The sequence below is a fragment of the Mastacembelus armatus genome, chromosome 10, assembly GCF_900324485.2.
Source record: "Mastacembelus armatus chromosome 10, fMasArm1.2, whole genome shotgun sequence".
Taxonomy (NCBI): domain Eukaryota; kingdom Metazoa; phylum Chordata; class Actinopteri; order Synbranchiformes; family Mastacembelidae; genus Mastacembelus; species Mastacembelus armatus.
The window spans coordinates 18,266,905-18,281,290 of NC_046642.1; the positions used below are offsets into that span (position 1 = coordinate 18,266,905).

Below are 14,386 nucleotides of genomic sequence, written 5' to 3' on the forward strand. Positions count from 1 at the left end.
TCTACAGTAGTTCCTCAGGGCTTCCTGCTCATCCATTTTGTGCAAACCCCAGCAGCGGTACTGTTGTTTCAGGTGTGTGTGATGGGTTAAGGGGTGATATCATGCTAGTGACACCACATCACCACTGCCCCATTTCGTTTAGCTGCCTGCTTACCTTATTACCTTACAGCAACTGCAAAACATTCACTATTGAAACGAGGAGTGCAATTAACCATTTTCACCTAGCTAACCCACACCTTTCAGACGGAAACACAAACATTTCAATCTGCAAAGGTCACTGACAAAATGGCTTTTCCTCTCTCCATGCACCCCCCCCCTCTGCTTCTTCTTTTAGTGTCCACTGAAGCTGCGCTCCCTGCTATCATTACCGCCATCTGGTGGTCGACAGAGGAACACCCGGATGAAACGTTTTGATGCAGTCCAATTACTTTTCTGACACAAAGTTTATTAATTATAATAAATTAATGTTTATTAATAAATGAAGTGTGCTGTTTTGAAGACTTATAACAAAGCAAGTAAAACTTTGAATCACCATTATCAGCTGATGTTGGTTTTGCATTACCTGGCTGTGAGACAGTTCACATCTAGTGCTATTTTGCCTCAACTATATCAGTACTACTACTGTTATTGTTGTTGTTTTTCAATGAATGAATAATTTTATTGCAGACTCGCAGTCCAGACTAATAAAAACATACAAACAAGCAACATGCACATATAATAGAAAATATAAGTACATAAAAGTACACAAAAGACAGAGGATATCTACATACTTAACAGACACCTATACCAGTATCTCTGAAACAAGGACTGATAATGAGAAACACTACATCTAATGTTGGCTAATCTTGTAATAACAACAACAACAATAATAATAATAATAATAATAATAATAAAAATAAATCAACATTCAATTAATTTAAGTTACTTATTCAAATTAAAATTGTTTAGATACTGGTTTAGAATCTATATATTTTGTAGTAATAAAAAAATGTCAATGTAATATAAAAAATCTAAATGTAATAAATATAAATAAAAATAAATAGCACAACAAATAATGAATTCTTCCAGGACTTTTTCAAAGAAGACATTCAATGTGTCCCTGCCAAAAAAATGCAGATGCTGTGGTTTCAGGGTCCTGGTATTGTTCATGCAGGCTGACTGTTACACTGCCACATTTTACTGTGGCGTCTGAATAAAACAGAGCCATTGTTGAGTTTATCAGTAACATGCGCGTTTCCTACTATGACAAATCAAAATGACTTCTGGGAAAAAGGCTGATTTCTCATATTTCTCGTTGTTGTTCTTGGGTCAAAATTGCTTGTAAAAGCAAACCTTCATTATTCACATTGCACCAAAACAGCACGTAAATAAAAAAACTAATCATTTTAAATAAATAAATAAATTAACATTAAATGAATGAATGTCCTCATGTACTTGTACAATGTCAGGAATCTGGACCCTTGTGACATTTTTTGAAAAAATGCCGTGTGCCATGACCTCCCTGCTAAACATGGGGCAGTATAAAGACATGGGAGGGTTTGGCAGAGGAACAGCTGCCTGGCTGCTTCTGTAAAATGTCTGACAGTCACACAGCTGACACTTACTAAATCTGCTGTCTTGGTGCGAAATAGGAAAACAGGCTGGTAACAGGACACACGGCAGACCCACAGCCTTTCCCATATATATTTTTTTTCTGTCACATTGTAAACTATTGAAATTTGGGCTATTGTGTCTCTAACCATCCTGACCAGCTGAAATATACATGTCTCCATTTCATTTTTTGTTTTTATTCACACTGCAGGGAAAAAAAAAGTCACACTCACCAATCACCAACTCAGTGTCACAAGTCTATCACCTTTCTAATTATAAACCTGAGCCTTGACTCTCCAAGAATGGAAGTTTTAGCCAGGCCCATCTGTGTCCTAAAATTAGCCCCCAACCCCCAGAAAGAAGCTCTGGCCCCTCTGTCAGATAATATACACACACACACACATGAACACACACACAAACACACCGTATTGGACTTTTTACAACTCACAGCTCCTGTGGAAGCATCACACACTTCTTGGAGGACCTTACCTTTGTTTCTTTACACCACGTGACTTAAAATGGGTTTTTGAAAAGTCTTCTCATATCTTTGGAAATACCACCAACAACAACAAGTGTCTTGTTACAGTAAGTCTGTGTTTGCTGCTGTTGACACCAAACCTTATGACTGTGTTTCTACTCAGCTAATTGTGTGGACCTTACTCTATGTCTATGAGTAAATGAACCACGCACATTCTATTCATTCAACTTACCTTACTGGGATTTGCCTCATATACAGTAATTAAATAAAGTAAACAAACTGCACTGTCTTAAAATGGTACTGTACGGTTGTGTTAAGAAGTGCACTGTTTTCGTTTTCATGCGAAAACGTGTCATGCTGAAATGGAAACAGTGCCCAACAAAATGAATCCAAAGGTATCTCAGATGTGTGTGTCTTTGGGTGTGTTATTTTCTTTGCCATTGCAGATGGAAGGGCTTTGACTTGCACTAGCCTGGAGTTACATTATGGTTCTGGGCCAAGGTGCCACAATGAGTTTGATGGATATTTCTAAGATCTTCTCCCTGCTGCAGCCTAAGCAGGAGGATGAGGACAATGAGCAGTGTCGGGCCTTGAACAACGCTGTGAGCAGCAACGATGTGACTTTGCTCTCGGAGCTTCTGTCTCAGGAAAGTTACAGGAGGTTTGTTAACGCACGAAGCGGGTGGGGGGTCCCGGTTACCCCCCTGCGCACTGCTGCCGCTCTGGGACACCTGAAATGCCTGGAGTTGTTGTTGGAGCATGGTGCAGAGGTGAGGTACAGAGAGAGCTTTTTTTGTACAACCTTCAGATAAGGTTGATGAGCTGGTTTATTGAGAGTGGGTGGGGATGGTGTGTGAGAGAAGGGGGTGGTCACTACAGCTGTGCACTCAGCCCTTATGTATTTCATTTATAAGCTTTAAAAGGTTGATATGTTGGTCCTGCAGGACTTTTTTAAATATTAAAAATGAGAATTAAAGCTGCGGCTAATAAATATTTTCATATAAGTGCATGGGATAAAAATTTGTTTGCTCTAGTGATCCTTTTTTAAAGCTGTCTGTCACGGTTCTGACTGCTATAGTGCAGTGTTAAACGTGTTTTATACTCTTCACAGTTTGTGAGCACCGTGTTTCCAGCTGTTAAAATATTGTGTTTGAATCCAGATTGACAGCCTGGATGTGAAGGCCCAGACACCTTTGTTCACAGCTGTCAGTGGGAAACATCTGGATTGTGTGGTTGCCCTGCTGAAGGCCGGAGCTGATCCTAACGGCAGCCAGTACAACAACTGCTCCCCGGTGCTGACTGCTGCTCGGGAGGGAGATGTCGATGTGCTCCGAGAGCTGCTGGAATACGGGGCCGAGGTGGATGTCAAACCCAAAGTCCCAGAATGGGCTTCCAGTGCCACGGCCTGCAGAGGGCCCCTTTATATCTCAGCTGTTTATGGACACCTGGACTGCTTTAAACTGCTCCTCCTACACGGGGCCGACCCCAACTACAACTGCACAGATGAAAAGATGCTGGCCAGGATAAAGCAGCCAAAGACGGTTCTGGAAATGTGCCTTCGTTATGGCTGTGGAATGGAGTTCATCCAGCTTCTCATGGACTTTGGAGCAGATGTGTATCTTCCTACACTTATCATCGACAAGACGACTAAACAGAATGAAGCTCTGGCTCTGTTGCTCAAAGAGAGAGGTAAAACACATCTAGCAAATTCAGTGAGCGCTGAAATGTGACAGAATGCTAATGTTAATGCTAATGCCCTTCTTTTGTCTGTTTCTGTTCCAGTTTGTCCCAAAACACTGATGTCACAGGCTCGGCTGGCAATCCGCAGGTACATCCCCTTAACAAATAAGCAGCCTGCCATTGACAGTTTGGACATTCCTCTGCTTCTGAGGAACTATTTGAAGCACGACACCTGTGAAATCATATGAAGTGCATGCTAGGATCAAAATATATGGCCAGTGATTTATTTAAAATTTTTACCTTGCTGCTGTACACTCATGAATGGTCAATAGTTTCTGCTCATGACTAGTAGGATAAAATAATGGCCCCTCATTCAACTGGTGTCACTGGGATTTTTACTGTGGGATGAAAATGTCATGACACTGCTTGACATTTTCCTCTGGTTCCTTTGGAGTACTGTAAATTCATGTTTTTATAATTTATGTATGAAGATTGACGTGTGTTTGTAGATGTCTGTATTAAATAGTCTGTTTAAATCGATATTTTAGTGCTACAAAGTTGACATATGTTTTACAAACACATACACATCCTAACAGGGCTTTCATGTTGGAAGATCTGCTTGTGTATTTGAGAAATGTAACACCATGTTTGACCACTAGAGACCACAGTAACACAGCATATAGCCCTTGTCCAAATGGCTTCTTCTTCTTCTTCTTAATACTTGTACTATGAATGCCCCTTTGTGACATCTCTGTCCTTTCCACAGGTGTCCTTACACAATCAAATATAGTCTCACCTCAGTTATTTTCACATCCAGGCCCAAATAGAAAAACACAATAAACACACACATACAGAGACAGTGTCTGCAGTACACCAGTACAGTTTGCCTCAGATCTTGCCTGAACAACAGTCTTGCATCTGTGGACTTCAAGACTTCAAAACATTAGGAAGCAGAAAGCAATCAGGCTCCACTTCAGCACAACCAACTGGGAGGATGTATTTGCATAAGTCTCATTACTTATTGATTACAGCAGTTATTTTCAGACTTAAATCTGTGGTTGGATGTTTGTTGAAATGTTTCTTTTGTGGCTTGAGGAGACCAGTCTGATGATCTTATCTAATCTTGTTTTAAATTTAAGTATGACCTTTCATCTGTAGCATGCCTGGGAGTTAATCTGTTAGCTGTTGGGAATGGAGCCCAACAAACAGGAAATGATGTCACACGACAGGAAACCCAGCACAATGCTCTCACTCACACTTTGACACCTCTGCATGCAGTTCTATAGAGGTTTTATTTTCAACAAAAGTACAGCTATATCAGATATGGATTTATTTTTACAGCGAAGTACAACATATTCCCAGTGCTTCTGATTACATCAAAACATATAATGTACATACAGTTGACATCTCCACTCTCCCATTCACAGTTTCTGGATTGAATAGGCATTATTTTTCAGGTTTTTCATTTCTACAACAAATAATTAAACTCAAAACGGCAGCGAGAAAGAAAATGTAATGTTTGCATATGGTGACAAATGATATGGATACTATAAGTAAATTTTTCTGTGATAGGCAAAAATCCAGACCTCATACTAGATGGTAATATACAATGAATAGATTCCAAAAGCGGGATGTCAGTCTTCTGTTTACCTTGTTGTCATTGAACACCACATTGACATATGGCTCATTGAAGGTTCTGTTGTACCCTGACTATTCTGAAACGACACAGGACTGCATAACCAACTGCAAGGAGCTCCTGCTGAAGATGCTGCTATGCTAAAAGCGAGTGAACTCAGTAACTGGCTGATGTACACTCTGGACTAAAAGGGATAACAGAAGCAACCTTCAATGCATTTAGTTGACAGCATGCTAACTTGGCTGTCTTAGTTTTATGACCGGAAAGAGTAAAAAAAATAAAAAAAAAATAAAATTGAACTCCACAGAAGGCTGTCCTTTCAGATCTCGGTACAAGGTCAGACTGGTAATTATATAAGGAAACGAAAATATATATATACACACATATATATATATATATATATATATATATATATATATATATATACACACACACACATATATATATATATATATATGTATGTATATATATACTATTAAGAATGTGACCAAAAAATGATATTACTTAATACTGCCTTCAATAAATACAAGTGAGGCCTTAATTTGGACTGTCAAGACATTGTACTTCAAAGAATTATTTCTTAAGTAGAAACAAGACCATGATATGAATTGCAATGAAGTACTGTGTGTGTCTCGAGGATTACGTTTATTTTTAGCTCATCCCGAGAGGTTTCTCATTTATTCAGCTCTTTTGTTTGGCTACAAATCTGTACACAAACACCCATGATCGGTGCTAACTCCTATTTGGTTCACTGCTGTCGTAGAAAAAATTATACCCGTTTTGCCTCAGCAGTTAATGGCACGTCGAAAAAATAACCAGCAGTTTCCACCATGACAGTGTAGGTTGGAGTTAAAAAGATGAAAAATCAAGGTTTAAGATAATGTTAGTTTATAGTGCCCATTATATCTGGGCAAAGAGAGCATCAGTGCCTTTCATTTCACCTATCAGCAGTTCAGTCTTTGATGTAGTACAAGGAAAATATATTTCCCTGCACCAGACAATAAATAAAAACAGAAGCTACAACCTATAATGTAAAGTGAGAAGGACACAGGTGGACAGAGAAAAGAACTCCCTTTAGTGAGATGGTATGGGTTCACAAATGAACGGTTCCATGTTGTGGGAAAAAAAAAAAAATCCCACTGTGACTCAAATTAAACTAAACAATCTGTTAAGAGTTGTCTTAAGTCTCATGCAAAATATTGGATGCCACAAGCATGCATTTACCTGGTACTGAGGTCTACCGCACGCTAGAACTAGAACAACATTCGTCTCCAACGCAAAATACCAATATCCAAATATATGATCTGTTCTTTTTACAGTATTTACAGTGTGTAGCTGATAAAGGTAAAATAGATGATTCTTCTCTTGATTCTTAACTCACTGTTAATAATCTACTGAAATGTGAAACCTAGCTTGTCTAATGAAAATCTGTTCCCTACAGTATATTCAAATTAAATAATCTTTTAGCATGTTAAATAGATAATAAAGAAATTCTAGTCTCTAAATGTCTGAAATCAGAATCAACATCTTTTTGTGCAATAAAACTACTGCTATGCAAATGTGATATAATATTATAAGGTTTCAGTCAGACAGCACAGTATCGACCCATATGGAAAAGGCCTGACCTCTAAGTTTCTGTCCGAGTGGATCTCAGGCACTGGGGAATGAGGAATTCCCAGTGTCTATGAGAAAGGAGAGAGAGAGAAAGGAAGAGAGAGACAGAGAGATGCAAGTCCCACACCGAAGGGAAAACACATGACTAATTCAAATCTGCCTGTGAAACTGAATAGATAATCACTAGTGGAATGCTGGAAGGCACTGTTAGATAGCATCTCTCTTCTCCGCAGCAGAACGGGCCAGCAAGTGCGCATGATTATATGTCTCTGTGTGTTTGTGCGAGTTTGCCTGCATGCTTGTGTCTGAATGTTGGTACTGGTGGTGGCGGTGGAGTAGGGAGGTTGGGGATAGGGGTGGGCGTGGCACGGGTCCTGAGGTTATCATGGCCTGGGAACCATATTTTTTTTAGCTGTGCCAGACAAGAGAATTATCTTCCAAAACAATCTCACTGGGAGTCATCTCTACAGACACCGGCAACCAACTCACCCATTTCTCAACTTTCTTTACTGAAACATAAATTACACAACATACAAAGCAATTCTAAGGTCTTTTTTCCAATAGGTTATAAGGCCTGTAAGGAGGCAAACAAATGACATATAACGATATATAACTCTTTCATATCACGTTGTAGTGAATAGTGAAGATATATAATGATATATCACATTGCACAAGTTGTCATACTGTATATGTACTGTCCATCAGGTGATATAATTAAACACAAGATGTACTTCTGTATCTGAGGTCAAAATATGATCACAAACCATGGACAGATGTTTCACTTACATTCCAGCTGTAGAAAAGAATACACCTTCATGATGTGTGTGTAAAGGTGTGAGGAGTTTCTCCCCACTAGATCTTCTCTTTTCTAACACCTCTGCTGAAGGGTTCTATGGCAGGATCTCTCTCACAGCAGCTTTGGGGACTTTGTTGATAAAACAAATCTATCTGATCAGGCCACAGTCCTTTGTAAATCACTTAACAGTGCCGGCACTAACTGCCAGAACATGGACTAGATCCGTAAAAACAACGTGACAGGGAGGAGTGCCATGATTTGAAGCTGCAGTCTTTAGAGAAGCATGTCAGAGGACACCTGCATGCTACAGATTAAATTCACCTTTCTGCCTCCCTGTGGTACTGGCTAACACTTCTGCTGTGTACTTTCTTTAAGTGCTGATTCACAATTAGCTGATTGGTTGTCCTGTTCTTTTATCATTTCTGCCATTTTTGTGACCATTTCCCCTTGTGCTGGTTAGGGCGCTTTCTAACACACGTATTTGCATCACTCCTACTCAATTAGCAAAAACATACTCCTCAGACTGAATATGTGCTGTGCTTTTTACAGTGTGAGCAATACAAAATAATTAAGTCAACTGAGAAATCTTTTTTTTACTGATGTGGAAAAGAGATATTATTTTAAACCTTGGCCAATGCATCAGATTCACTTTTAGCTCTCAGTGGATTTCCAGAGGTAGGCTGTGCTCTTTCCCAACACCTAGTGAGCTGCCAGCACAGTGCTACAGGGGTGGTCTCTGGGGGGAGGGGGGAGGGGCTCAGACACAAGGCAGGTAGACCGCAGCCTCCCTATCGCCTGCTCCCAGCTGTTTCATCTGAGTGGCGAGCTCTCCATCAAATGCAACCCACAGCCCCTCAGCGTGATCGGATATGAATACCCTGTCAAAAGTGGTTGGTGAAAAGATGTAAATATTCTATTGATGTTCCGGATATTGATTTGTTCCCTGACCCATCATATCATGGCCAATGGCAGGTTTCCAAAAGAATAAACCTCATCCTCTAAGAGCCACTGACTCACAGAGGCTGAGCAGGTGGGCAGAAAGATAGGGAGGACAAGAGAGCGATGCAGAGAGGGAGGGAAACATTGTGAATGTCAGACTAGGTGAAGAGAGGGCTACCATATGCACACAGATCCATGGAGCATTGAGAGTGAGGAGGAGATCCAGACGCAGACATCAGTAGAGCAGAGACGACCTGACCAATCTGTGATCAGTGACAGGATGGATGTAACTCAAAGTTGACGCTGACAGTCGAGTTTCACAGGCGCTTTGCAGATCCTTCGTCCGCTACAGCCAATAGCTGAGGCCCAGCATTATTCAATCTCACATTCTGAAGAATGCAGCAAGCAATCTCACATAGCAGCACAGCAAGATCTCAACTTTTAGACACAATCAAACTTCTAGGAATGACCTGGATTGGCCTTGTGTTTCTTTCCAGGTGATGGATTAAATGAAATAATATAACGATCTCAAAAACTCCAGGACATTCAGATGGTGTGAATATGCAGAATCCAAGGGAAAGAGTTCATGACAGTTGACTCAGCTGGAGAAGCATTAACTAAGAATGTTACTAACATATCTGAATTGTAAAGTTTTATTATTTTCTCAATTTTTTAAATCCAAGTCTTCAGTCCTCTTGATCCTTCAAATCACGCTCTGTACTAACATTGGTCCTTAACTTCAGAGTCTCTTGTGTGTTTTTGTATTTTTCTTCATCATGGAACATGATCATCCAGTGTTTAGTGCTTCTAAGAAAAATATCTGGTCCTTCAGAAGAGTCTGAGTATCTCTATTTCTTAAATGGAGCTAATCTACTAAAATTTTGCCAGAAAGGAGCCTGGCCTCTTTTGGATTGACTGAATTCAAAAACTTCTCCTTGTGCCATGTCCTCCGTTACCTCATACTGCCCCCCACTGAGGGGGTCCTGGGGGGGCGGGTATGAGGGGGGCGTGCACCTGTTTACACCTAGGAAGGCAGGTGCAAAAAGAGCAGGAAGGGGGTGTGAGGGAAGGGGAACAAGGAGGCAGTGCAGGGTACAAAGCAAAAGAGGAAAAGAAGGGAGATGGATAGCAAAAAGGAAACACTGTCAGTATTGCATCTGTAACAGACACAACAACACAACATCGAGTCATGCTTCCACAGAAAACAGGCACATAGACATACAAAATGAGTCTTCACTGTTAACATTCCTGCATATTAAACCTGGATTATGATACAATATGATTATATGATGACAGCTGAATTGGGAAATAAGTGGAATTCAGCTCTAGCAATGACACAAGGGAGACTAAAGATGCTATTCAATCAAACTCTGTAGCAGGCAAACAAGAGAACCAACAGATTATGTTTGATGTAATGATGGAACCAGGCATTTGGACAAGGGACACTGTTCTTCATGTTTGTTGACAGGATATTTGCTTGAATAGCACCGTCGACATTTGAGAACACAAGAGTGGCGAAAATAGAGCCAACAGAAAGCTATTAATATGCATTTAACTACAGTCTACGGTGTCATTTAGCTACAGTCTACAAGCATCACAACTATGCTAATGTGATTAAAAATCGGTTACAATAAATATTTAGTGATGAAATATTCAAAAGTTGCCATGGCATCTTGGAATAAATGAAAAGATGTGAAACAGTGTTTTGTTAGGGACATTTTGCCAAACACTGTTTTAGAAGTTAGAAAGGTTCAGTGTAGTTGTGTTACTGGAACCTGTTTATCTTGGATAGGCAAGATAATACTTGTAAACAGATTGGACACTGACTGCATGCTCTAATGCCAGTGCTAATCACAGCAGCTCCCAATGCTGCTTAGCAGTTGCCATGGCATCTTAGTGTGCTAGCTCTAAGGAAAACTCTAATGCATATACCTTTATCATTTTCAAACCATGTCCATACAACATGGCCCTCTTTCTCAAGATGAAATCTATAAATGAATCTGAAATTCAAGAGAGTACTTCACCTTGTGCCAGCCATGTACACATACAGCACTTAGAAACACACAACATTTACTTCTGACAGACATCTACAGGGATCCTATCGTCAGAGAGAACATTCCAGCAGTGGTCATAGGTTAATACCTCAATGGATGGTCATGCTTATTGTGAAACTGGCAATAGCAAGAACATCAGTAATGATAAATGTACAAACATCTAGTCTAGCACTAAAATGGCTAAATCTTACAGGATGGCACCAGCAGTTTTGGACATGTGAGTCCTCTGTCTTTGACTCTTTGTCAGGGACTAACATCTTGAAGAACTTGCTTGACATGGTTTTCTGTTAGTGAGATAGCAGGTAGCTGCTGAGGTGACATATTTTGCGATACAGTAAAACAATATGTTAAATTCAAAAATAAGAGAATGACACCAAAGGTTGACCAATTAATCAGCTGGCTGAACATGGCCAAATATAGCCATAGCCATTTTAACATAATCATCATCAGCTGATGGCTTTTTAGTCTTCAAGCACAGCTAAATTTCATCTCAGCACCTCTAAAAATAATAATATGATCAAAAATGATGACCTATTATTAACTAGCATTAGACTTTGCTACCTTGTTTTACCACCAGAAAGGGAGAGAAAAGGAGAGGGCAGAATAAAATCAGACCACTGGCCATTAGGTACTGTATATATCACAAATTCTGCAGGGTCTGAGTACCTCTACAAGTCTGACTCTAAAATTGCACCATCTGGATGTAAAAGCAAGTGAACAACAACCAGCCTAACTCAGTAAAAGAAAAAATGCCAACAGTTGTCCAAGGTATAAAATCATTTGAAGACCAGAGTGACACAAGCACCACATGTCATGAACACTGGTATCACCCTTTAAACTCAGTACTTCATGCAAATAGCCCTCTGTCTTTTCATTGATGCTTAACAGCTGCTTTACAACTTATATCAAGTAGTCCTCATGTATGGGCTGACAGACATTTAACTCGAAGGAAAAATATTTAAAGTGATAATAGTGAGAAGACATGAATCTACTTGACTTTTCTAGCTTACTTAGCATACGGCTAATCTAGATCTCTTCATAAACAAAGTGTGCGTGTTTAAAAAAAGGCGCAGAAAAAAAAAAAAAAAAGAGAGCAGGTTAAAGGAAGAGTAAACAGCGATGAGAAGACAGAGCACACCAGTGAAGAAAAAAAAAGGAAATCACCTGATATCTTCTTGTTGCCTCACCTTTCTGTTTGGTCACCTTTCTCACTGTCATGGCCGCCTGCCTCTTCTGGTACTCAGAGATCTCAAAACCTAAACCACAACAAAGGTCTATGTTTAACAAATGTTCAACAGAGGGCCAGCAGATTATGTGAAAAAGGCTGTGATAAGTTCAAGATGTTTCCTTTTATTGTGATCTGGCTTTTCAAAATAAAGTCCCAAATAAGCACAAAACCTATTCCCATCTAAAAATTTCTTATGTGTCCTAAAATGGACATTTCTTGTACGACACAGTCAATCAGTGCTAAGGCCTGATTTTCACATTCACTTAATGTATGCTACACAGGGAAAGTCTTGCTTTGTGTTGAAATGCAGTAATAACATTCAAGTGAAGCTCCAATGCTCATTATGAATGAAACTAATTTCACTAACAGGGATATGCTGACAGCTGCAGGACTAACCAATTTTTTCGTCCTCTTGCACCATCTTCCTCTCTTCATGGAAGGCCCTGAGCCAGCGGATCTTCTCCTCCGGCTTCTTGGCCAGGAAGATGTGGATCTCCTCGCTGTCTTTGTTGCACAATTTAAAGGCGTTCTTCACACTGACATTGAAGTCATCGTCACGCCCGTCGATGGCATCTCGCACCTCGTAGCGATCCATGTCGATGCGTCCTTTATAGTACAGGATGTCCCGCCGTATCAGATCCTGGGGAAAAGAAGGGAAAGATCTCTATAATTGTGTGTGTGTGTGTATGTGTGTGTCAGAGGTGGTAACAAGCAGTTCCCTTGGTATCTCGAGAACCTGTCTTATGCAACCTCTTCCATCTGCTGCCCAAACAAACACACACCTTCCATATAAATTTCTCAGTAAATCTCCTCGTTAGACATCACAGAAACCAGCAGGTAGAAATACTGCTCTAACAGTGGCCTTCACACAAGAGTTTACTAACCCAGCTACTTTACAATAAATCATGTCTTTATGAAGTTTATAATGCTCAGTGTTTGTTGACAGATTGTGCCAAGAAGATGCTGATTTAGTTTAGGTAATTTTCAACATTGCACTGGGTGGTTTTGTTGTACTGAATAATGCCATGACATGTTTTCAATACGCTGTCTTATGTATGCAGTCCAACACCAGTAACTGGACTATGTAACTTCACCACACCTTCACCAGTAACTTCACTGTCGCTAAGTGTGAAGATAGTTTAGCAAAATCATTAAGTCAAACCAGCAGAATCTTACAGTACATTATAATTGCTTAGCACAAAACAATATCTGACACCAGACTTGTTACTACTTTAGCATAATTCTCTAATTTCCTAATATCATTTTTGATTTTAGAACCAATGTAGCCTCATAAAAATGTACAAAAAAAAACAAAACAACAAATATTCAATTAATATACACTTTCAGCAACATTAGTGTATGTGCTACTAGTAATTCAGCTGCAGATTATAAATGGATCGTTTGGTCTAAATAATGCAAATCACAGTCTTCTAAAACTCAAGGGGAACTGAAATAGCTGGTTATGTCCAAAACTTAATTTGGTTTAAAAGGTCTCTGCAGGGTTCCCCAAGTTAAGGTTTTTGACTTTTTAAGAGCTAACAAGACAAAGTACGGAAAACCAGCAGTGACCGTACTGACCTAGAATGATTTATTCTTACAGTATATTATATTTTCAGTCTCCCAGCAATATATAATATTTTTATGATTAATTTAATCAATGTAACCTAAACCCAGATAAAGTTATCATGATTCATTTCAGTCCAGTTTAGTTTTTGTTAAATTCACACTTCCCCATTATGAGTTGATGAGCTTCCTCGCTACTATAACAGCAGAGGTGAAAGTGTTTGCTACAGGTCTGATGGTGCTGATTGAAACTCCACAAAAAAAGTGAGAAAAAAAGTGAAACGCCTCCTATGCGCTCAGTCTTCTGTTGGAACAATTCCATTTGTGTCACATCTCCCAGCAGCAGATACAAAAATAGTTAATAACTAAAATTACTGCTTATTGTGGTCAAGATGTATATTAAGGAAACTGAATTCAGTAATTTTAAAGATTTTTTAAGACCTGCAGATACACTGGTTTACAATCATACGTTAAAGAAACAATACTTTGACTAATAGGTTAATGGACTAATCATTTCAGCTCTACATCAGTAGATCAAGCACAAATAACCCTAACCATGTAACTTTCATGCATTCAGGAATAACATGGCCACATAAAACAATCGTCATCATTACAGAAGGCTACATGCATTGTGCTACTAACACACCCTAAGGGCTGCAATTACACATGCTGCACTGGATGCTGGAGAAGTGTACAACAAAGGCTAGAATTTATAATCTGGTGTCTGGTGGAGCTGATTTTATTTGCTGGGCCAGAACAACTGTCACACATGAGGATGTGCAGACCTTCATTTTGGGAGTCAGAGATG

The 14,386-nt window shown here is 39.6% G+C and overlaps 2 protein-coding genes across 6 annotated transcripts in view; one reads left to right on the top strand and one right to left on the bottom strand.

Annotated features, from left to right (window-relative positions):
* Positions 1-1,985: 1,985 nt before the first annotated feature.
* On the top strand, positions 1,986-6,548 carry asb12a (ankyrin repeat and SOCS box-containing 12a). Its single transcript, XM_026329954.1, has 4 exons — positions 1,986-2,175; positions 2,515-2,838; positions 3,229-3,757; positions 3,851-6,548. Exons 2-4 carry the CDS (start codon positions 2,554-2,556, stop codon positions 3,994-3,996), a joined length of 960 nt encoding a protein of 319 aa, XP_026185739.1. The 5' UTR covers positions 1,986-2,175; positions 2,515-2,553; the 3' UTR covers positions 3,997-6,548.
* The window catches only part of arhgef9b (Cdc42 guanine nucleotide exchange factor (GEF) 9b), a 42,350-nt gene continuing 33,029 nt past the window's right edge, over positions 5,066-14,386 (bottom strand). For 4 of the 5 annotated variants that reach the window (XM_026329946.2, XM_026329944.2, XM_026329943.2 and 1 more), the window contains 3 exons: positions 12,412-12,655; positions 11,975-12,043; positions 5,066-9,757 (listed from right to left, as the gene is read on the bottom strand). In XM_026329946.2, the coding sequence (XP_026185731.1) occupies positions 9,582-9,757; positions 11,975-12,043; positions 12,412-12,655 (489 nt within the window). In that variant the 3' untranslated portion in view covers positions 5,066-9,581. Of the gene's footprint in view, positions 9,758-11,951; positions 12,044-12,411; positions 12,656-14,386 lie in introns of all 5 variants that reach the window. The other variant, XM_026329945.1, reaches the window with a different exon arrangement.